This window comes from Marmota marmota, unplaced genomic scaffold, assembly GCF_001458135.2.
Source record: "Marmota marmota marmota unplaced genomic scaffold, marMar, whole genome shotgun sequence".
Taxonomy (NCBI): domain Eukaryota; kingdom Metazoa; phylum Chordata; class Mammalia; order Rodentia; family Sciuridae; genus Marmota; species Marmota marmota.
In genome coordinates, this window is record NW_026000174.1 from 42,326,696 (window position 1) to 42,351,409 (window position 24,714).

The 24,714-nt window shown below is 33.1% G+C and overlaps 2 protein-coding genes across 7 annotated transcripts in view; one reads left to right on the forward strand and one right to left on the reverse strand.

Annotated features, from left to right (window-relative positions):
• Positions 1-12,399, forward strand: part of Dnajc24 (DnaJ heat shock protein family (Hsp40) member C24) — a 50,080-nt gene extending 37,681 nt beyond the window's left edge. Inside the window, exons 4-5 of one of the 2 annotated variants that reach the window (XM_015477736.2) lie at positions 6,550-6,618; positions 10,386-12,399. In XM_015477736.2, the coding sequence (XP_015333222.1) occupies positions 6,550-6,618; positions 10,386-10,516 (200 nt within the window). In that variant the 3' untranslated portion in view covers positions 10,517-12,399. The remainder of the gene's footprint in view (positions 1-6,549; positions 6,619-10,385) is intronic. The other variant, XM_048788549.1, reaches the window with a different exon arrangement.
• The window catches only part of Immp1l (inner mitochondrial membrane peptidase subunit 1), a 78,215-nt gene continuing 65,261 nt past the window's right edge, over positions 11,761-24,714 (reverse strand). For all 5 annotated transcript variants that reach the window (XM_048788544.1, XM_015477735.2, XM_048788546.1 and 2 more), the window contains 2 exons: positions 12,794-12,904; positions 11,761-11,929 (listed from right to left, as the gene is read on the reverse strand). In XM_048788544.1, coding sequence (XP_048644501.1) covers positions 11,861-11,929; positions 12,794-12,904 — 180 coding nt within the window. In that variant the 3' untranslated portion in view covers positions 11,761-11,860. The remainder of the gene's footprint in view (positions 11,930-12,793; positions 12,905-24,714) is intronic.

Below are 24,714 nucleotides of genomic sequence, written 5' to 3' on the forward strand. Positions count from 1 at the left end.
TTATTCCTGCTGGGAATAGGGCGTATCCTGCTGCCTGAGTTCCCCTTGAGTTCTCACGGGATTCAGACAATATATTTTTGGAGATAGAAGCCCAGTGGAGGTGGATTTGGGCAGAGAACGTGGATTTCCCCAGAACGTGTCTGTATACGGCTGGTGTGAGTTCGGGAATAAAGAGTTGCTGTTTGAATCTACAAGCTGTGTGGTGGCTCGTGATTTTGTGCCCAGCCAGACTGCGGCATCTCCTTGCTTTTTTTCCCCCTCAGACTTGAAACCCTGGTTTCATATTGTACTCTGATTACTTATACTTTGCTCTGTTTACAACCAATGAATAAGAAATGTAAGTTGACATTTCTGCTTTTTTCAATGTTTTTCCCCTATATGATTTTATTCACACAGCTGCCCCAGTAGTCCATCCCTAGATTATAACACATAACCTGAGTATTTCCATAGCTGCTCATTGCTCTTCCATTCTCTTCTGCTGGCTTCTCCCATAGTCCTTTACATTTTGATTGATCTAGCTTTCTTTTTTCTCTCTTCTATTTAAGAAAATTATAACTCCCCCCTCTCTCTCCCATTACATTTGCCCATTTACCTAGAATTCTCATGGGACAAAACCTTTAAGTTTGTCCTTATTACTTTTTCCAACTTAATCATCTGCTACAGCCTAAAGAAAATCCTCTCTGGTCCATGTAGAGACTCTCAGATCTACTCATATTGTTTTTCATTATTCAGAACACTTTCCTATTCTTTGTAGAATATTCTTTGTTCAAAATTTATCTCAAGCCCTCCCATTTTCCCCACCCCCACGCTCCCTCCAGAGTCTTTCCTGATATTTTAATCCATTATCATTTCTACCTTCTGAATTTAATCCACAAAATTAATTATTTTTGATGTTTTTCCCCCTGTGGTACCTACCTTTTGGTTCTGTGTTTGATATTTTGGAGGGACTAAAAAAGTTATATAGACTATGGCTTAGATCAGAGTTAATGGACTGACAGTAGTCAAGTACATCAACCTTCATAGCAGTGTTACAAATCCAGACAAGGTCAAGAGTTGCTGCCTTCTTCCTACACTGTGGAACTACACTGAGGCTTTTCCCCCTACTACTAATTGATTGGTTCTTCATTTTCTATGGTCTAGTCTAAATGGTTCAACACAAACATCATGAGACAATAATAGCTTAAAAATCTATCATTGAGCACTAAAAGTGTGGTAATTGTCCTTTAAACATTGTCTAAATATTCATGTGAGGAAGGTATTAATAACTACTTTCCAGAGAAAGAGTTAAAGACTCCAAGAGGTTAAGTAATTTGACTAAGGTCACACAGCTAGTAATTGATAGGGGAGAATTCCAAGCCATTTTCTCTCTTAAATCAGTTTACTAGGCTTCCAAGTTTTGTACAGATTGTGTGTGTGTGTGTAGTCTGCTATTTCAGTTCCCAATAGTCAGGGATGAGACATTTTTGAGAATCAGAACAAAAGGCCAGGCCTACATCTGCTGCTGTTCTTGTTTGGTAGTTGAAACAGAAGGATTCAGTTTCTGGGTTTTTCATTCGGGACCTTCTTGAACATTGGGTTTCCATTTAGTAGTAAGTCCTGCAATTTTTAAAATTCATAATGAATATCCAAGTTTGTAATTTTTCTTCAGTGTGGAAAGCCTTGCAGTTGTGACTTTAATTTTATCTGAGAAAGGACTGTAGGATTATATGACTTAACAAACAATTCTCAAATGTTGCCCGATTCTTTCTCATAAGAGACTTTCCAAGAGACATTATGAAGACACATTGATTATCTTCAACTTATTTACTATATGAAAAATTTCTGTATAGTGAAATTATTTGTAAGAATGAAATGGCTGTTTAAAATTACAAGACGATACTGAGTTAGACCTAAAAGAAAACACTGCTGCTTGCTTTTAACTCACACACACATACACAAGCTCACACACGTCTTTAAATTTGGATTAAGCTTTTGAAATGGCATAAAAATAAAAATGGTGGACTAATTGTTAAGTGAGAGTATTTCATGATCACTTGAATAACATGACATTGCCATGCATGAATAATATGGACAGAGCTGCAGATGGACTTGATCTTTTAGCCAGTGTACAATTGAATGGGACTTTAAAATACCTCAGCCATAATGAATAAATTCCTTTCCTCTATAGCTTTTTGTTGCTGTTATTTTTTATTTTTACTTTTTTTTTAATTGTAGCTACAGTTAGAGAAACTTTATTCAGATTGGAAGTGTAATTATTTACAAATTAAAGAATTGTTTTTGAAATTTTATTATCATTAAGAGGAAGTTTAAAAAGACTGGAATTCCATTGTCTTGTAAAAAGTAAAAAATATTTATTGATTCCCAAATGGAGCTGAAAAAAACCTTTCCTCTTTTAGAAAGTTGTGAATGACCCAGCGAGAGCTCTAGTAAGCTTTACTGAACCAAGCTGCTAATAGTTATTTAATGTTATTCTTCAGTGTGAAAGAATCTCCATAGATTTTCCTTTTAATCTCTTTGAATTGCAGGCTCATAAACCTCTCTGATGAGCCCTGCCAGTGTTTTCTTAGATCCCACTGTTGAGACAATAGAGCCACAGAATTCTTTCACCTCTTGTTGTCAGACAAATCCAATAGAACACAAGGTCAGAAGGGCCTATACTTCTAAAGGTTGAAAGATTCTTTTTCAAGTAACCACATAAATTATTTGATTTTATCATTATATTCCTCAGGAACCTCTCTAACTATAATACACTGCTTTCTATTTGTAAAATAAATTTAGAAGTTTTTCTTGCCTCCTTATTTGACGAAGTTTGTGAGCACAGCACAGGGTGTGAACAGATCTTAGTGTCCCCAGAAAACTTAGAAAAAAAATTGAACCCATTTGCTTCTAAAGAATCAAAGCATGTGTAGTGTCATTAGACTCAAGACTGAGTACACCAAATGCCAGGCAATGCTTTTCTTTCTAAATGGCTGTGGGTTTTTCTTTTCTTTTGTCTTCATCTTTATTTTTAATAGTTATTATCATTCTATAGTAAAAATCCTAGATTCAGATCTTGGATCTAGTCCTTTAGTTAAATCACTAAGGCAGTTTTTTTTTCCTCAATATTTTTAGTCATGTTAACAGGACAATCTTGAGATAGGACTTAAATTTGTAGATACTTGTTAAAATGTTTCATTGTAGTGAGCAAAATCTTTATAATATGTAATACTACCAAAACAAAAAACAAACAAACAAAAACCTAATCTGTTTTGAAGGTGCTGTGCCTGATTAGTAGACAATTATCAAAATAGGGTTCCTGTGAGTTAATTTAGTGGATAAGGAAGAATTAAGTTTTTTAATTATAACTACAATGGTGGACAAGCAGAGATTATTGTTTAAAGAGGAAAAAAAAACACATTTGTTTGTTCCTTGTAATTGTAATGGGGGTTGGGGTGGGGGGATGGAATTTGCTGTTGCCCCCTACTTGGACACCTGCCTCTCAACAAAAGATCTTGGTCACCCCCCGCCGCCCACATTTATATTCACCTTTTACTTGTATGTACCCTGTGTGCTCATTATAAGGTTCTCCTGGGATCCAATTTTCCCCTGAGCTAATCATCCCCAGCCTCTTCAGAAGTTAGAATACTATCCTTTCAAAGAATACACACTTTCCTATGAGACACTTATTTAATTTTTCTTTCCTTATGTCTATTAAAAAATGTAACCATTAGAGTCTCAATACACTACCTTTAAAACTTTTTCTTGAAGTATAATACATATAGAGAAGTGCAGAAATCTTAAGTATAGCTTGATAGATTTTCACAGTCAGCACACCCATTTAGCCAGAAGTCCCCTTGTGACTTCTTCCAGTCATCACTCTCTCCTTTGCCCCTATGCCGTAGGGAACTTTTGCCCCTTATATTTCATATAATGGAGAGTAATCACAAGTGTTCTCTTTTATGTCAAATACTGATTTCTAAAACCAGAATCTCCACAGAAACTTGAGACTATGTGTACATAATATTGAATAATCCATTCAATATAGAGATATTTAGCAGCTATAGAACAAGAATATTTGAATATATTCATTTTCTGACCCCTGACAAGGGACTAACCATTTTGTGTTGTTTTCCCTTTTACAGTGAGAGATGGTCTATGCTAATCTTTCAACCAAGAAATAGGTAGCTACTCTGAAGTTTCTGTGCAAAGAGATAAAGAAGGAAAGATAATAAAAATGTAAAAGCCGTTTTTTTGAGTGGGTGGAATAATAGAAAGGGTTGCACATGAAATAGTAACTAGGTGAGAATAACAATAGCTTCCCAGTAGAGAAGCAGAACAATAGGATGCTGACTTGCTTGGCAGTTATATTTGCAAGTTATTTCTTATTTGTTATTTTAAATAAAAATGGCATAATGGATATATATGAATGGGTTGTCTTTTTATGCAGTTATATATTACAGGTGTCCAAGGTAGGTTAAAGTGAGAAAGCTGATTCATCGTCATTATTTCTGCCTTTTCCTTCTTTGCTTTATTTGATTTCAAAATTGCATAAGATGTTTATAAGATACTCTAGAGTATAAACAACTTAGTGATAAGTTAACGACACCTATTTTTCCCCTAAAGGGGATGTCTTTTAAGTGTCAATTATTCCCGTCCCTAAAATCTTGTTTATTTTCGCTGTTCTAGCAAATCACCTTGGTCTTTCCAGTAAGAAATTAAAATATAAGATTATATTTCCCCATCACGAGACTTTTGGACATAAGAGAATAACACATAGCCAAGGGAACTTTATATAAAACGTAGAAATTAATTTTTGTTTTGTTTTGTTTGGAAATTACTTCACACACTGACACATTCTGCATAAGCTCTTTACAGATATGGAGGAACTATCTTGACCATTAGAAAGAGTCTGTATCTTTGTGTTTTAAGGACAGTTTTGGGACTTTGGGTACCCAGTAAATATGAAGTGGTATAATATTTAATATACCTTAATAGAAAACCATGGCAAGTTCAAAATATTGTATAATCTTTTCATCTATTTTAAAATTGTGTAACTCACCAATAAATTTTGAACAGGCAGTTATTAAATATAATTAAATTGCAGGCATTCACACAACAGAACAAAGGGAGGCATTCTCAGCAAGTGAACAAGAGACTAGTGAGACAGCTAAAGAAAATTTCACTGGAGTGCGGGGTAGATTTTAGGTTCTTTTTTTTTTTTTTAGCATTGACTTCTAGAAGAACAGTACAAGCATACAGGAAATATAACGTGTCTTTAAACACAAAGACACGTGCTTCCTATCTATAGTTGCTTTCTTTGTCCCAAAATACACTTGTTTTAGGCAAGAAAGTACATGCCTGTACTACCTAGACCATGTTCTTACTTATTTAGGTGTGTTCCATGCTCCCTTGGATCTTCCATTGGTAAGAGAAAACTTCAGCAAAGAAAACAGCAGTGGAACATCAACACAGAATAGCTGGGTTGTGGGGCTACTGTTGTATTAAAGTAATTCTTTCTGTAAGTTACTTATTATCCTGTTTCAGTCAGATGACTAATAGCCCCTTACATTTTGGTAGAGCTTTTTTCTTTAAAACATTGTATCATTTTTGATTGGAAGAATACCCATTAGTCTGCTTGAACTGCCATAACAAAGTAACATAGACTGGGTGGCTTAAACAGAATTTTTGACACTTCTGGAAACTGGGAATCCAAGATCAAGGTATTGGCCAGTTCAGTTCCTAATGAGGGCCCTCTTCCTGGCTTGCATACAGCCTCCTTGTTGTCCTCATATGGCCTTTCTCCTGTACATGGGTAGATGGACATACAGAATGATCTCGTGCTCATCTTATGAAGCCACAAATCCTATTGAATTAGGATCTCACCCTCATGACCTTCTTTAAACTTTATTCACTTCCTTAAATAGTAATATTGGGCTTAGGGCTTCAACATATGAATTTGGGTGGGGGGTTGGAGAATAGGGAATTCAGTGCATAGCAATCCTCCTAAAATAAACAAATGAGAGAGTATTTCTGTTGTAGTGATGAAAAAACTGATATACCCAAAGTTAGAAAGCTGGTAAAATAGCATCTATACATTGCTTTCTTAGCCAGATATAATTTATCTGACAAAAAGTTTTTAAGTCTCACAAAGTAGAGGGTACTGATTATAAACTGCCTTCATGATTTTGTGTGTTGCATATTTGTATTAAATGGGACAAATTTTGACTTAAAGTTTATATGGAATGGCATGTTACATAGAATTTTTTAGTCAGCTAAAGACAGGTAGCCTTAACATTGCTTTCAAAAGTAGTAGACTGGGCTGAGGTTGTAGCTCAATGGTAGAGCACTTGCCTAGCATGCATGAAGCACTGGGTTTGATCCTCAGCACCACATAAATATAAAATAAAGATATTGTGTCCACCTAAAACTAAAAAATAAGTATTTAAAAAGGCAGTAGACTGAGGTTTTAAATAATAGATAACTAGGAATTATAATGACTATGCTGGAGTTGCCATCTCATTCTTCATAGGTAAAATATCAAAATTAAGTGTCTTATTTTATATTTTACAGAAGATGAGCTAAGAAATTTGGGTCCAGTAGATGCTCAAGTATATCTTGAAGAAATGTCTTGGAACGAAGGTTGGAATTTTTTTTTTCTTTTGGATTAATCTACAGCGAAGAAAAATATTAGGAATTTTTTGAAAGAAAGTAAAACCTCATGAGATGTTTGGAAATTGTAAATAATAGTTTGGTTTTACATGTATTTGTGATTTGTATGGCCTGTTTTTGTTTAATTCTAAACTTCACTTATTGATGTTATTTTTCTATTTTAATTAGATGTTAGGTACATAAGGGTTTATTTTTCATTTGTTTTGTACTACTTTGATTTTTGTATTACTCTCTGTAATAAGGACTTTATTAAAGTCAAAGAGGGTGATTTTTTTCTATTTCTCTTTATGGTGGCAATTGAGATGAATTTCTATTAGAATTTTTGTTCATTTTCTCCCTATATGGAATCCTAAACTCTCAGGAGAGGGCTTTCCATGGAGGCTTTTCCCGTCCCCACCGTAAATTTTTTATTGTCTCTTAATAAGAAAAATCAGTCACTATCCTTGACCTATCATGAGTTCATGTCTTTTCCCCTTTTGTATCATTAAAATTTTAATTTCTGCATTCTTTTGATGTTCCCTGAAAAACTCTGGGTAGACACTATATTATGAAAACTCTTTCCAGACATAATCCATGAGTATCATCATACTTTGATATTTCTCTGGGCAATTGAAGAAAATCTTATTATAGTTTACTAGAATTTTGTATATTCTTAACCTATAACTATTATTCAGCTTGGGGTACAAATTACCTAAAGGATTCTAAAAATGTTCTAATGAGTGTGAATGATAAAAGATAAGCAGAGCCATCCTTTTCCAATGGCAGATTCTTTCTTTATGCTCTAAAGAAATGGGTCACAAGCCATATTGGCTTAGAAGGGTAATCATGTTTTTACCTATTTGACCATTCTGCACTCAACCACTAAAATTAAATTACAGATTCAAAATTCTAATTTTCAGTAAATAATTGAAAGCTTCAGATTTTTTGTAATTGAGGCTCCCAAATATTAGCAATAGTCTAGTCAGAATAATCAGGAAGGGCTACCGCTGTGAAAACAATACAACAGTGACAGGCTTTTCATTGCTATTTTATGGAAGGACAAACTAGAACATGTCTTTATTAGGGAGACCTGCTCAAATAAATGTGTTTTTTTTTTTTTTTTGTACCAGGGAGTGAACTCAGGGCCACTCGACCCCTGAGCCCCATCCCCAGTCCTGTTTTGTATTTTATTTAGAGACAGGGTTTCACTGAGTTCCTTAGTGCTTCACCATTGCTGAGGCTGGCTTTGAACTCACAATCCTCCTGCCTCAGCCTCCCAAGCCACTGTAAATGTATTTTTTTAAGATATAGTTTTCCTCCTGTCCATCAGCATATTTGTGTGTGTTTAATCTATTATTAAACAAATTAATTCTTGTTTTCATTGATAAGTCTAATATACTTTATTTACTGATGATTCCTAATGATGCAAAAATAAGGCAAGCTTGTTGTTATAGTTTTTCTTCTTTTATTTACCTTTGAAATATTTGTTAATAGTACAATTTAATTTTAAATTAAAAATTTAGATTGGTGATTCAAGTACCTTTGTTTAGTATACTTTTTTTTACTACATGGACTTTTTCATACAAATGAATCTATCCAGATATTGAAGAAAATGAAATCATCAAGGCTTATTAGAAATGTTATTGTCCCTGGAATGCTTCAAAGTAAACCATTGTAAAGAAAACAGGATGAATCCCATCCACAGCCAGTGAATCAGTATTAAACAGATACAATTAATCTTAAATATATAGAACAGCTTTGCTTATTTAAGAAGTTTTATCATTGTAAAGCTAGAGATAATCCTTGTCCTCCTGAGAGGAAATACTGAACAACAGCTGCATGAAGCCATTATTCTTGCAGGACTACTTAAAAATGAATAAGAGCTGTCTTAGCATATGAAGTTAAATAAAAAGTGTGATCATTTGGGCAAGTAAAAATTTTTTTAGATTCCTTCAGGATTGTTTTCAGAATGGCCTTGGAAGGAGAAGATCCAGAAATGGAGAAAAGCTGATGAAACCCTACATGATGGGTATAGCCAAAGTATCTGCTGCTGGATCAAAGAACAGTATGAAGTAGTGCATTTTCTTATGCTTAAAAGGCATATATACCTGGAACTGTTGAGAGATTGACGCTAACCTTCCCCTTACAAGTTAGTCTAGTGTAACTTGATCATATTGTTGATCTTCATTCACTATATTTAAAATTATGATTTCTTTGAAAATAGCACCTTGTTTCAAAACTTGATGGTAGTAAGAAATTTCAATAAACTTCATTTTCAGTGAGCACTAACATTTGGAAATATCTATGACAAAACTCCACAGTAGCTCATGCTGTCCTCTGTGTCATTTACCAAGCACGTGTCACCTCAGATTGTCTCTTAGTGTTCACTGAGGTGGTAAAAAAACAAAAGAGGGGGAGATTTAGCTTAAAATCAATGAATGGTTAGAATACGTATATTTTTAGACATTTTAACAACAAAACCATTCACTTTGAAAACATGCTAAGTACATGTATATTTGTATATTGCTTAGACAGGGAAGACGAATTTCTGAAATCTAAATTAGTCTTTGTGGAGAAGAAAGGCATTGTGGGGAAGAATAAAAAACAGGATTGACAGAGTGTATTCATGTTTTTCTTACTGATAAGCATGTAAGTTGGCTTATTGCTCATTTTTTTTTCAATTTTTTTTTAGTTACATATGGACACAATACCTTTATTTTATTTTTATGTGGTGCTGAGGATTGAACCCAGTGCTTCACATGTACTAGGGTAGCACTCTACCACTAAGCCATAACACCAGCCCCTTATTGCTGATTTTTTTTAAGATTGGATTTGATAGAGAGCAAATACATTCAGTTTAATTTCTCTTTTTTTCATACTCCGTATGGGTTATAAATATTAATCAAGTTTGAAAACTGAATGACAATATTTGATCATAGGAAATCATGAATCCTTTGAGAACTCCTTTATCTCTAATAAAAAATTGTTATTGGTAAAATAGATACTGTGATTAATAAGTTGCTTTTCTTTGATAGTTACTTCCCAGAGATAATAAAATGGAAGACCAAAGGAATCAGAAATTCTTTCAGTCCAAGGACACTAGTAATTAAACTTTCCAGAGAGAGGACATACTTAAAATTTCTACCATTTGGAGGAAACCATTGCCTCCTTAGGGCATCTCACTTCAGACAGTTTCCTGTTGGTTTATATATCATTTGTAAACACCAAACAATCAGGTACACATACATCCTCCATTATCGGGTGGGGAAACTGCAAAAAACTATGGTGTTTATATACATTGAAATCATGTGGTACCAGAAAGGAAGTATCCAAATATTATTTAGCTGATAGTCAAGTTACCAGTCATTTCTGAAAGGATAGACTCTAGGCAAAATATCATGCTCCTTTCTCTTTCACTATAATATTTTAGAAAATATATTTTAGAGAATATAAAATTTTTATGATTCTTAAACATTTCACAGGTTGCGTCTAAGCATCCCCCTCCCCCAAGTCATTGGACTGTTGATTCATAGCTTTAATACTTCTCTCATCTATAGATAGATGCTTTGGTAATTTTTAGAAACACTGTTCCTTGCAAGAAATGTTTTCCAATTCTCCTTTAAGTACATTTTATCATTATTGAGGGTTTTTGTTTGTTTGTTTGTTTTGCGATTTCTATGGAATAAACTCTGCATTTTTAAAAGTTATAAGAAAAGTAGTTGCTTGTAAGCATTTGAAGTTTTTTTTTTTCTTCACAGATGATCATTCTTTTTTTCTGAGTTGCCGATGTGGTGGAAAATACAGTGTTTCCAAAGATGAAGCAGAAGAAGTTAACCTGATTTCTTGTGATACATGTTCACTAATTATAGAACTACTTCATTATGGCTAAAATTGTTGACTACTATTGGAATACTTCAACTGTATATTCAGACATGATGATGAGAGGCCATTCGAGCATTAAGGAAATGGATTTTTTTTCTTCCCTATTATTTGCAAAGAAACGATAAGATTATCAAGCAGAGATCACCTACATTTTAAAATTTAAAGATTAATGTAGTTATTTATATGTACTTATAAACTATATTTACATTGCCATAAAAGGACTTGAGTTATATTTTATGGATTCCCATCTTAAAACCTTTGTTTTCTCCTTGATAAAACATAAGAATTCTTTTTCTTAACATAAATATGTCTCTTATTGGGAAATATTATTATCATATTCCATTATATTTATAAAGTGTCTAACTGATAATGTTCCCAACAGGTTACAGTTATAGGCCTATTTTATACCTACCTCAAATTCTAGTGTCATTATAATTAAATTAGAATCTCTGTGAACAATATGTGATCCCAGTTCTCCCATAATGAAGGCTGAATACGAAGAATAAAAAATGTGAAGTGACAACTAGAAAAATAGATTTGGAATTAAGACTTGGCTCCAGTCCTGGCCTTCTAATTCTAAAATTTATGAACCTCACCGTCTTCAACTTTAAGTATAATTTAGAATATGGAAGCTTTAAAAAATAGTCTGAAATTGGTACATCCCTTTCCTTTTTATTTCAAGGTGTTAGGTTTGGTGTTCATTGCCATATTTGTGAATAAGAACCATTTTATTGCTGGTATGATGGACTTTATAAAGTATTATTGCCTACAATAGCCTGTAAATGTCATATTCTTAAAGATGTATTTTTCTATACATTTAATATTCTTGCACAGTCTAAATCAGAACTCATTTAAAGAACTTGATAGAATCTCTTATGGGATCACCGAAACTTTTTTACTTAACTTCAAATGAGTGAGTCAAGCATATAACTTAGAAGCTTTTTACTTAGAATGAACTCCTGATGTTGCAGATTGAACTTATAAATAAGAATAGTTACTATTCTGACTTACTTACTATAGCTGAAGTATAAGGCACTTTCAAGAAGAGTAGATTATTTTCACTTTACTTATATAAGACAAAAAATTTGCAAGTGAGGTATAGTCATTCAGGTCTCCCTGCAGATATTTTATATATAACATAAAATTTAGATGAAACACTGATCTTGGGTTATACTTATTTTTACACAAATATTTTGAACAAGAGTTTGCAGAATGGATTGTTTTTCTTTACATTTAACAAATAACTAAAACTGAACAGCAAATAGTTTATTGGTTAAGTACATGGTTTCAACTGCAGTAATAAATTCACTTGAACAGGAAACAATAATCAAGTCAAAAGAATAAATGCTTGCTAATTATCAGAAAATCTGTGGCCATTTGGGCTGTCTCGTAGAAATCCAAAATCACTCAGAGGCCAGATCTGTAAAACCAAAATGTGATTGAAGAAAATTAATAAAAGTGATGTTATATAATCATTATTCCCTTTTCCTTTTCATCCATTTTCTCTATGCTAAATAGTTAAATGCTTATCCTTACTTATCAGTCAAGAATAAAAATTTCTGCATCAGAAAAAGACTGTATAATGAATTAGAACAAATTACAAAATTAAGAAAAATTTTAAAAAAGGGTAAGACTTAGAAAATCACTTGTATGTATTTAAATGTTGAGTTTGGAACATTCAAATATACAAAAAATTCTCTGTGTGTATTTATGAATATATATGTCTGTTACATCTTGAACCTAAAGTTTTTAAGTTTTATGTATTTGAATATAATAATTGTAAAGAATTCTGGGAATTATCCAGTTGCCCCAGATACTCATGTGTTTTTCTTATTATTGCTTATGATTAAAAGGAGCCAGAAAAATCAATAAAAACAATAATCTTCCCTACAAGTTGTAGATTCACTGTATTTAACTAGGGAATCCTTGCTTTATAGGTATTGTGAACCTAGACTGCTCTGCCACAAAATGCTTATTAAAATATGCCCAGATTGTATAAGAGAGAATTAGAACATTCAAATGAAAGGGTTCTTTTGCTACATCAGTGAGTTTTAATTTTATTATTATTGAAAAATCATTCTTAATACCTATTTTGTGAGACTAGGCAAGGGGAGATGAGAATGTTTCATATAGTGGTACTAAGTAAAAGCCAACATGTTATAAAATGTAGTTACTGCAACAGTTAAATCCACTGACATCTTGAAGATTTCAAAGGTTCATTTTGGGGAAATGCAGAGAATACAGTTTAGAGAATACAGTAAACATTTTAAGCACAAAACTGTACCTTAAAGAAGATTCGTCCTCTTATTAGTCCATATGGAATAGGTCCATAATACCTGGAATCTGTAGAATTCTGTAAATTATCACCTTCTAACCAAACATGACCTGTTGGCACCTAGAATGACAGAATAAGAGCAGCAGCCCCTTGAGAAACAATAAAATCTAATTTAGGTACTATCATTAAGAAGTATGTCATTTGGAATAGGGAGAAATATCCTAAAGTTTCTTTTAAAATACATACAAATCCTAAGTTGCATTTTTGCTTCTATTATTTCCTACACAATAAAATAAATACCAAAGGTTCCAATTTTTTAAAAGACCTGTCTTTTTTATAATCATACTGTTCTCAAACAGTAATTTGTTATACAAACCCCAAACTGAGGTTACAAGAGATCAAAACTGTGACAGGGTCATTAATTTAATAGACTTCAAAAGAGGTCATTAGGATACTGACTGAAAATGTGCCCTCCTGTCTCAATAACAGCATAAGCAGGGCAGCCACTCACTCAGCAACATCCTGGGGCCAATACCAAGGCCAGACCTATTAGAATGCTCATGATGAACTAAATGGTAATTGATTGTGACATCAATTACAAATAATCTCATCATTTTATTGGAGTGGGCTTGTCAGAATTCTAATTAAGATCCCTGTTCTGCTTTTGTACAGGCCATATCTTCAATGCATTATACTTTGATAATGACCATCAAGAACCAGAAGGACCTATTATAAAATCATCAGTCGTAAAATGAATGATGGTGACCTTCTACTAAATGAAAAAACTCTCTCATATGTTCTGAGTATTAACTGGTATTAAATAAGTTTGAATTTTTATTCAATGATGATCCATATAGTTAGAACAAAATACATTACTTAAAAAAATGCCTTCTGCAATATGAGATATTTGCCTACCATTTACTATTATCTGTTCAATTTAAACTTAAAAAATTACTCTCTAGAAACAGTCTTTAAAATTGCCTTTGCCAAGCTGTTATTTTATAGTTTTTGTTACCCAAGAAAATTTAATCATTCACCAGAAAATGATCTATTGGGAAGGAATTTATTTTCACTATTTCAATTGTTTTTGATAAAAGAGACTGCATTTTTTAGAATGATGAATCATATTTTGGAAAAAAAAATTACGCAAGCATGAAATTTTAATTTTACTTTAAAGAGATTCTGATTCCGAAATGGCATGTATCAGATACGAGTATTTGCCCAGAAACCTTTAATAATTTGCATGCAGCACTTCACATTTAACACTGAAATGTTAAATCTATTTTGTAAAAGTGGATATGTTTACTAAAAGAATATCAGAGAAAACCCAAGTGTATTTATGTGTACAAAAGCCAGATTGGAAATATATACATCAAAATGATAAAAAAAAATCAGAGTCTAAGATCACTCATTTTTATTAATGAAACTTACAAATCCTAGGGCCAATAAGCAAGATTAGTTCCTACCAATTCAATAAAATAGACAAATACAGAGAAACATTAAGATTGATCAAGAAGAAAAATGAATATAAAATGAAAACAAAATAGTGAAGTTGGAAAAGCCATACATAACCAACATTCTCAAGTATTAAACTGGGAAAAGACATAAGGTGAGGATTTTTTTGTGTTTAAATTTCCATAATTGCTCAAGATGCTTGTTCCTGAGTTTTAAAAATACGTGATAGGTATGAATAAAAAAGGGGCACTATTATAGCAAAAGAAAAACATTCCACATACTAATAAGACAACATGCCAAAAATCTAAGGAGATTTCTATCCCTCTGACCATAAACCAGGATCCATGGTTTATACATTGATCTCTCCCTGAAGTTTTCCCCAAACTTATCTGCCTATACAAAATTCTCTTGATTATTTAGGGTATAAATCATGTAGTCAGCCTTGCTTGAGGCCATGGATTATGATCTTTTTACTTGCTTGGTTTTTGTCTAAGTCTTCACTATTTTATGAGAAATTAGGTCAATAGGTAGTAATGTCATGATTTTAATTATTTTGAGTATTACTTTCATTATCATTACTTTCATAATACCAAAAATTATTAAATTTTTGCCAACCAGATTGTAAAAAAATGGTACCTTTGTGTGTTCATTTGCTTTTGTCTTATTATGAATGAGGCTGAATCTCTTCATGTGTTTAAAAGCCATGTATAGAATTCCTTTTCTATGATCTCTCTTTGCATGTCTTCTGCCCTCTGTCTATTGGGTTGATGATCTCTTTCCTCCTTTCAAAGGAGCTCTTAAAATATTATGAAGATTAGCCCTTTGAGATAAAAATGACAAATACTTATTCCCAGTTTGTCATTTGTCTTATTAATCTCTGCTTTTATGACTTCTGGATTTTGAATCATAGTTAGGAAGATTTTCATGGTTCATTTTTTATATTTAAATATCCTTTTGGAATGTATCCTGAAAGACGCGTTGTACATGGTTTAGAATATTTTAAATTTCTGTTGATGTAAGGGGCTGGAATGTAGCTCAGTAGTAAAGCACTTGCCTACCATGCATAAAACCCAAGATTACTTTTGTGATAGTTATGGTAAGTTTCTTTTAAATTATTGAAATAAAATACTGAAGTACCTCAGTAAGATTAATAATACAGGAATCTTCTGAAAGAAGCCCAGAACTTATCACCAGGAACCTTGGGGAGGAAAGTGACCCATGCTCTCTATATCTAGTCCTTAATTGCCAGGGTTGGTACCAAGGGGAGGAGGAGTAAAATCAGCATCCATATGTGGATTTTTTAGTTAATTTTATTGGATCCTTAAAACAACCTGTGAAATGCTGTTCCTGATGTTTTATAGAAGAAATAGGTTCAAATATGTGACATGATATATCCTGCTCCTCTGAAGCTCATACATGGTACTACAACACCATGCCTCCATTTATAGTAAAGGAATAATACATCTCATGGACTTAACACTTCATGTTAAGTACACAAACCAAGAACAAGAAAACAACCTGATCACTGATATTACCTTTCATCTAACAAGAATTTCTCTTTACTACCCCCATACCACCTCCCCATTCCTCCCTCCCCTTTGCCCTATCTAGAGTTCATCTAATTCTCCCATACCCCCACCCCAACCACATTATGAATCAGCATCTTTAAGTCAGAGAAAACATTTGGTATTTGGTTTTTGGGGACTGGCTAACTTCACTTAGCATTATATTCTCCAACTCCATTTATTTTCACTATTTCAATTGGTTTTGATAAAAGAGATTGCATTTTGGGGGGACTGGCTAACTTCACTTAGCATTATATTCTCCAAGCATCCATTTACCTGCAAATGCCATGATTTTATACTCACGAATGGTGTGACTCTACTTTGCGTACAACCAGAGATATGAAAAATTGTGCTCTATATGTGCAATATGAATTATAATGCATTCTGCTGTCATATGTAGCAAATTAAAATTTAAAAGTAAAAAAAAAACACATTAAAAAAACAAAAAACAACAACAAAAAAACACTTCTCTTTAAATAGGAAAACACCCAAATGCAGATCTTTAAAAATCATAGTAGTCACTTTTGGTGACTTTTCAATTATGGTCTAGTGTAGCAAATTCATCATGTTTGAAATCATCCTACTTTTGAAATATATAACTTTTGGGCACTAGGGAGAAGAGTGTATGCTTTCACTTTAAGAGTCAATTTCACACAAGTACACTTTTATATACAGTAAAATGCACCCCATTTTAAATTTGAAAACAATATGTACACACCCAGGTAACTACCACCTCATTGGGAAGAAGATACAGAATGTTTCTATTATATCAAAATGTTTCCTTCTGTTCCTTTGTAGTTAGCTTCCCAACTCCACACCCAGGCTCAGACAACTAGACTTCTTTGATATTAGAGACTAATTTGCATATTTCTGAATTCCATTAAATGGACTTGCAAACTATATATATTGTGTCAGGCTTCTTTCACTCGGCAAGATTTTATGATTAATCCAGGCCGAATGTGTCTGTCATTGGCTCTTTTACAGCTGAATAGTACTCCACTGCAAACTTCAGTGTTGTTGGTGGTTGTTTGTAATTGGGGGTTGTTATAAATAAAGCCCTATGAACATGCACATACAAGTCTATTTCTTTTCAGTAAATAGGTATAATTTCTGGGTTATTAGCATATATAAGTTTTACCTTAAAAGAAACTATGAAACTTTTCCAAAATCATATTATTTTATATTCCCTAAAGCAATGTTTGGCTGTATTCCTGTTGTTGCATCTCTGTGGTGATTTAAAATTTTTTTTGCTATTCTAGTAGACAAAAGGTATTACCTGTGGTATTAATTTGCACCTCTCTGATAAGCACTTTTTTATGCTTATTAGTGCATCAATTGTAAAGTGCATTAAAATATTTTGGCCATTTTAAAAGTGAGTTATTTATCATCTTGTTGTAAGAGTTCCTTATAAAACCATGGATACAAGTCCTAGGACAGTAACTGCAAATATTTCCTCCCAGTCTGAATTTATTTCTTAAATGACTTTTTTGTTATAGCTGGACACAGTACCTTTATTTTATTTATTTATTTTTACATAGTGCTCAGGATTGAACCCAGTGCTTCACACATGCTAGGCAAGTGCTCTATCACTTAGCTGTAACCCTAGCACCTTAAATGACTTTTTTGATAAATAAACATTTTTAATGTTTCTGAGGGCCAATTCATAATCCTTTTCCTATTATCTTCCATATTTTGGTGTCCTAAGAAATCTTTACTTGCTCCCAATTTGTGAATACACTACATTTCTTCTACAAGATTTAGTTTTAGCTTTATGTATACATATAAGCTCTATTTTGTGAGGTATCCATTGAATCTGGTTTTTGTTCCTAAACTCATTCTTTCTTTTTGATTGGGTATATTTTGAATTCCATTTTATTTCTTCTGTTGGCAGAATATGCATCTTATTTCTGAAGTTACTGCTCTAGGGTTTAGAACAGTACAAATCTTTAATCACAGTCCACTTTCACATGAGGTGTCATTACCTCCACATATCGTATTGCTTCATGTAAGATATAAGGATTTTACAATATACAGTTGGTCCTCTGTATCCAGAGTTCTGCATATGTGGATTCAACCAATTGGACGTTGAAAATATTTTGGGAAAAAAATCTGCATCTATACCAAACATATACTGAATTTTTTTCCTTGTCATTCCCTAAGCAATACAGCATAACGATTGACATTGCACTTAAATAATAGTAGGTATCATAATGTAGGAATCACTTAAAGTTTAAGGAAGAAAACATGTAGGTTATATGCAGATACAACACTTTATTTCACAAAGACCATCCAAAGATTTTCATGTCTGTGGGAGGTTCTAGAACCAATCCCCCATGGACAATAGCAATGACTATAATTTCATCCCTATGTATATCCCTGGTGTTTGCGCTCTACTTGCCAAACATTTTTGCTTCTACCCATGTTACAAGTCCCACAATAAATTATCACTGTTGTTTGTTTAAAACAGTATTTAAAGAATTTAGAGACAAAAACAGGCTGGGATATGGCTTAGTAGTAGAGCAGTTACACAAGACCTCGAGGTTTTATATCCAGCACCACAAAAAAAAAAAAGGAAAGAAAAAGAAAAAAAAAAGTTGCGTATGATTTCAGTGTGATGAGGTCTAACTAGCCAAGCATTAAGTTCATGTGAAAACAAAACGAAAGGGCCAGCAATGTGGCTCAGTAGGTAGAACACTTGCCTAGCATATGCAAGGACCAGGGTTCAACCCTAGCATAGTAAGAAAAAAACCCTTATATTTAACCAGACATTTAGCATTAGTATTTCTGGTGTTCTCTATTGTGTTATGACTTGAAACTTCCATCTCCTATCATTGCCTTTCAGTTTGAGGAACATCCTTTAACATTTCTTATAATGTACAGCTATTTGCTGGCAATGAATTTCTTACCTGCCTTAAAAATTCTCTGGAATTTTTCTGTGAAAATACCTTTCCTTCATCCTATTTTTCAGAGATATTTTCACGGGATATGGAATTCTAGATTGAAAGTTATTTTCTCCCATGCATCAATTCATTGTCTTCTTTCTGTATTTATGAGGATAGACAGTAGAGATTCCTTGTTCTCAAGTCTTATAGTGTTGTGCCCCCTGCCCCTCTCTGCAATTTGATCATGATGTTCCCTGGTTTGATTTTTTTTTGCATATATTTTTACCTGAACTTGTTTTCCCTTTTTCCTTTCTTCCCTCCCTCCTAACCTTTCACTGAAGATTAAACCTAGGGCCTTGCACATGCTAGGCCAATGCCACTAAGCTACATCCCTGGCCCTTTTAGTTTTGAGATTGCCCAGGTTTGGTCCCAAACTTGTGATCCTCCTGTCTCAGCCTCCCAGGAGCTGGGATAGAGGAGTGTACCACTGTGCCTGGCTTTAAACTTCTTTGATTTCTAGTTTATAGTTTTGTTCAAATGTGGGGGGAAAATATAGATTACCTTGTTTTCACCCACTACCTTAGAATTTCCACAACATATTTGTCCATCTGTTTTAATACTATGAGTTACCTAGGCTATTCATTTTTTCCCTATACGCTTTCCTTCCTTCAGTTCGTATAATTTTCATTTCTATCTTCAAATATCTTTTCTTTTGCAGTTTCTAATCTGCTGTAAAGACCATCTAATAATGTATTCTCAAGCTGCAATAATTTCATTTGGTTCTATCTTATATTTACCATCTTTCCTGATTGTTTCATCTTTTTCCTCTATATCCTTGAAAGTTTTAGAACTGGTGTTTTACAATGCTTATCTGCTAATTCCATCATCTCTGTCATTTATGGGTCTATTTAATTGATTAACTTCTGGATAAGAGTTGCATTTTCCTGCTTCTTCACATAGTAATTTGTGATTTAGCTAAACATTCACTAGTTGAGTGGATTTTGTTGTCTTATGTTCCCCTCAACCCTGATTTTTAAGTTTGTTAGATTGTGTCTCATTTAGCTGTACTATTAAGGAATCATCCTCCTAGGGTCTTTACTGAATTCTTACCTATCAACAATCAATAGCTGGTGAGAACTCAAATATATTTCAGGCCTGTGTGAGTTCTGGGAATGTAAGGTTTATAGGTTGGTAGTCTCAAATTTTATCAGAGGCAAGTACAATTTAGTATTCAGCCCCAAACCATGGAATATCAGTGTAGAGCTGTGGAGATTTTTTTGTAGCTCTGATCAGCCCTGGTAGTCTGATCTATAAATTTTAACCACTTAAGGATCCCTGGTCCTCATTATCTCTGTCTCCTCAACTGAACAATTACATGTGTGCTTTGACTTAATTTCCTCTGTTTGCACTGTGATTGGAAAACTACTTTCAGATAGAAGTTGGGGCAAGTTTATGGGTACTTCATCTTTTTCTCTCAGGGATCACAGCATCATACTACCTACTGTGCAATGTATGGGAAATATTTGTTCCACAGACATCATCCAGTTTTCTATGGAGCAGGAGGGCAAGTTCATCACCAGATAGTCTGTCATTACCACAAGTAGGTGTTTAAATTACCTAATTTTTAAAGCCTTAAAAAAAAAAAAGCTTACTTTATAATATGTAAAAAAGAATCATTTTGCTGAAGACTAAACTTTTTGATGTGAAATGTGCTTTGGCATTTCTACTTCCTACAGGTTTTGTTTTACCTTTCCCTACCAAATGCCAAACTCAGTATGCAACTGTGTACTAAGAAGCAAATTCATTATAGTACTGTCTACACCTCAAAATAGCAATAGTGTAAATGTTCTTCATTAGGCAGAAGTTGAATGTAGTTCATTGATACAACAGACAGTGATTAAAAAACAAAATCAAATATATGGAAATATGTCTATGATGCAGTCAATTAAGTTGAAAGACACTGGGTATAAAGATAAAAATAATTTATGTTACAAAATTTACATTTTTATGATATAGTACATATTTGTACAATTTAAAGTGTATACATACAAACAACACACACAGATACGTGTATCTTAAAATGCTTAACCTTTTCAATGATACCTGTATTTTTTTAAAAAGGGACACGGGAATATTTCTCATCATAATGTAATAGAAAGCTAGGAGGAACTTTATGGAATTTTCTTTCTTTTCGCTCTCTGGTAGTATGGAAAGAGAGTGACCTAATTTCCAATCCATCCATATACTAGGCTTTGCTTCTTAGTAAAGAAAAAGTACATGACTACAGTTAGCAATATCTTCACTAAATCTCTAAAATATCAGTCTAGTAGAGAACTCAATTTTTCATACACAAAACAAAATAAAGTTTTTGGCTTAAGTCTGAAGTGCAAAACTGGTGACTTATATAAAGTAATGCCAGGAACAAAAGAAAACTTTTCCCTTCTAGCTTGTCTGTTAGATTAAGTTGAAAATTCAAGCTAGATAAGAAAAAAAGGAGAACTGCATAGCAATATTATAATAAAATTTGAACAGAACAGGATGGTACATTAAAATGTTCTTTTTAAAAAGCTGTAACTAGGCTAAAATGCACTACAATAAATACGTGTTTTGCAAAGGGCTCAAAAGGGAAATTCCTAATTCTGTGTCTTTTGTTCATGTTACTTATAATCAAAAATTGTTATTTACAACTTATAAATCTACCATGTCATTTTGAATAAATGCATGTCTGAATAAGAATATATGAATGTTTTCAATGAATGCCAGAGAAATTGTTTTCACTTTTGCTTAAATCTGAATTTTCCTGTTGTCTCAGATATAGCTAACTTTAGAGCTAAAATTTAAAACATTAAACACCTAAATGATTTGATTTTTCCATTTCTGAGTCAGAGGTTTACTTCCTGACCTATGATAAAACGTAATCTTAGGACTGGACAAAAGAATCCAGCTACTAGTTCTCAGCTATGTTTACTGAAGTCTAAAGTGCCTCTTTTTAAAGTACAAGCAGCAAATGTAATTGCCTCATGGCCTGCAGGAGTCCATTTAACAAAAGAGTCTTTTGTGAGGAAACCCACAGGTGTTACCTTTCTTGATTCAAGTGAAATCTGATGAAAGTGTCCACAATATCAAATAACACATTTACTAAACTAGAATCAAATTCATTTATTTGATTAACCAAAAAGCACCTAATTAAGAAAAAGTTCTGACTAAATGTAAGATATTTGTGCATTTGACCTTTCAAGTATTTCAAAACACATAAAATCCTAAGGAAAGATTGAGTTTTAATCAACCCTTTATTTGCCAAATATTTTACAATTTATAACCAGCAAAGGTAGATGTGCACTGGCTGTATCTGACTCTTTTTTTATTTATTTATTTTTTTAAATTGGTTGTTCAAAACATTACAAAGCTCATGACATATCATCTTCCATACATTTGATTCAAGTGGGTTATGAACTCCCATTTTTTACCCCAAATACAAGTTGCAGAATCACATCGGTTACACATCCACATTTTTACATATACCATATTAGTGACTGTTGTATTCTGCTACCTTTCCTATCCCCTACTATCCCCCCTCCCCTTCCCTCTCATCTTCCCTCTCTACCCCATCTGCTGTTGTTTAATTCTCTCCCTTGTTTTTTTTTTCNATTCTGGATATTAGGGCTCTATCTGAAGTGTGAGGAGTAAAGATTTGTTCCCAGGATGTAGGTTCCCTATTTACCTCTCTTATTGTTTCTCTTGCTGAGAAAAAACTCTTAAGTAAACCGACTGCAGAAAAAAAGGGAAAGGTAGTCATGAAGGAAACACAAATCATACAAGAAAAACTTTTCAGAATCTTTTTTTACATGATTAGTTTTTCCTTTTCCTGTAATGCATAGGAAAAACAGGCATACACATTCCATGAAAGTGTTCAGATAAAGCCTTGTTGCTGCTTTTTGGCAAAAACAAATGGAAGTGATCTATCAATGACACCTCAGTCAAAAGTATTTCATTTTATACACATATTTTAAAGATTTTGTGTATAAAGAAATGATCTGAAATATACAATATACAATTTCCTTGCCTGAGGAAAATATCTGTATGAAGAATGTACATCCATAAGATGTTACTGTATTCTAACAATTAATACCCATATAATTGTTTTTTTATGTTACTATTTTCCAAGTATGTAGTATTAAGTAAAATTACTATTCCACTATAGTAATAAGCTAATGCATATTCTGTTTAATCATGACATATATAACTAAAATGTGACCATGGTAAGACCCCATGCACACGGACTAGTATTTGGAAAATGAAGTAATTTATTAATAAAACTATTCTAAAGGGATTGCTTTAAGTTTAGTATTTGACTTGGGTAACAGTGAAATTAGAAACACCCATAAATAATTTTTAGAGTTTACCCTTCCAATAAGAGCAAAAGCTTGTAAACAAAAAAGCATAAAAAAGAGAAGAACTAAATCCCTGGAGGCAGTAAATTAGAAGAACTTTTTAGAATACAAAGCTTAGAAAACATTATTAAAATTTAGTTTTAAAAAATGAGAGTGTCTCAAGTGCCAGTTACAGGAATCTCTGACAGTAAACTCAAGGACAAATTTCACTACATATTATATTTTCATTGACACTCTTCTTATCTATTCTGTCTCAGTTAATTGAGGCAGTGGTATATTTGGAGACCTGAAAGAAGTGCTTCCATATGCTTGACACATGATTAAAATATTACATTTTTAAGGATCAGGTATGGAATAGTTAATAAATTGATCATTTCAGTGGGTACTATTCCTATGCAGTCCTGCTTGTTTTTATTCCCTTTTGAATTCTGTCTGATAATGTGATCCTACTCACGTCATTCTTGCGGACTGTTATTCCCCTTATCTATTTAAAAATGGTGTCACCTTAGTTTCAAAATCAGTCATCACCAGAGAGGAATTTACACAAAAGTTTTGTTGGGCTACAACTACAGATCTAGACTATGAATGGGGGATATACTTTAGTAGAAGTTCTCTTTCATTATTGAGTTTAAAGCTTAAATTTTAAGACTTGACTTGCTTATTCGCACAGCTTTAACAAACTAAGCTCCTTCATCTTATCCCCGTTAAGTACTCAGTACTTCCATCCAGCCAGAGTACTGATCTATGATGCGTTAAGATAATGGTTAAAAATACAGTCCACAGAATCACAGTCCCAAGTTCCAAATGCAGCTCTCCAAACTACTAGTTAAATACCCATTTAAACCTCATCTATACAAGTGAGAAAAATATCTTACAGATTATCGTGAAAACCAAATGAAGTAACACATCAGTCTCTCAGCATCTCTTGGGTAGTCAGTAAGAGCTCATACTAGCAGTTATCCCAGCTGCTGGTGTGAATGAGGCCTGCTAGTCTTGTTTTTTTCCTATTTCCTAAGCAATCTACCCATTCTCTGAAAATTGTACTGTGCTTTGCAATTTTATTTTATGTTTTTGGTTATTTTCTTTTATACTGTATTTAATCATGTAGCTCTGGTTCTAGCCAAGTCTTTGAAATGAATCTAGAGTAATTAAAAACATGCATCAATTGTGAATAAGTACCTATTATGGAAATTGATTTAATGAAATTCAGTCTTTAAGATCAGACCATCCAAGGTTGATAGTAAAGACATTTTTATTCTTTTAACAGGCATCATTGTCAATGTTTCTTAAATATAGAATGCTTAGGCCCTTCCTTATGAAGTATCAGCTTCAGAAACATTTACCAATTTCAGCAAGGAGGTGGAAGAAGGGGAAGAGGGTTAGTATGGAAGCCATATAATTCTGAAATCCCCTTCTTAAACAATGATGTTTACCTTCTTACTTTTGTTCTATTTTTAAATACAATGATGCCTGCTCTGTTTGGGGATTAGTACTTAGAAGTGTTTTATACTCTCAGTCTAAGTCTGCATTTTCATTTTAATATAGCTTGAAATACCCTTGTTCTCATTACAGTGCAACACAGGGTATTTCAGAGTATAGTTAAACATAGTGGTAAGTATTAAAATAATAAGTTTGGC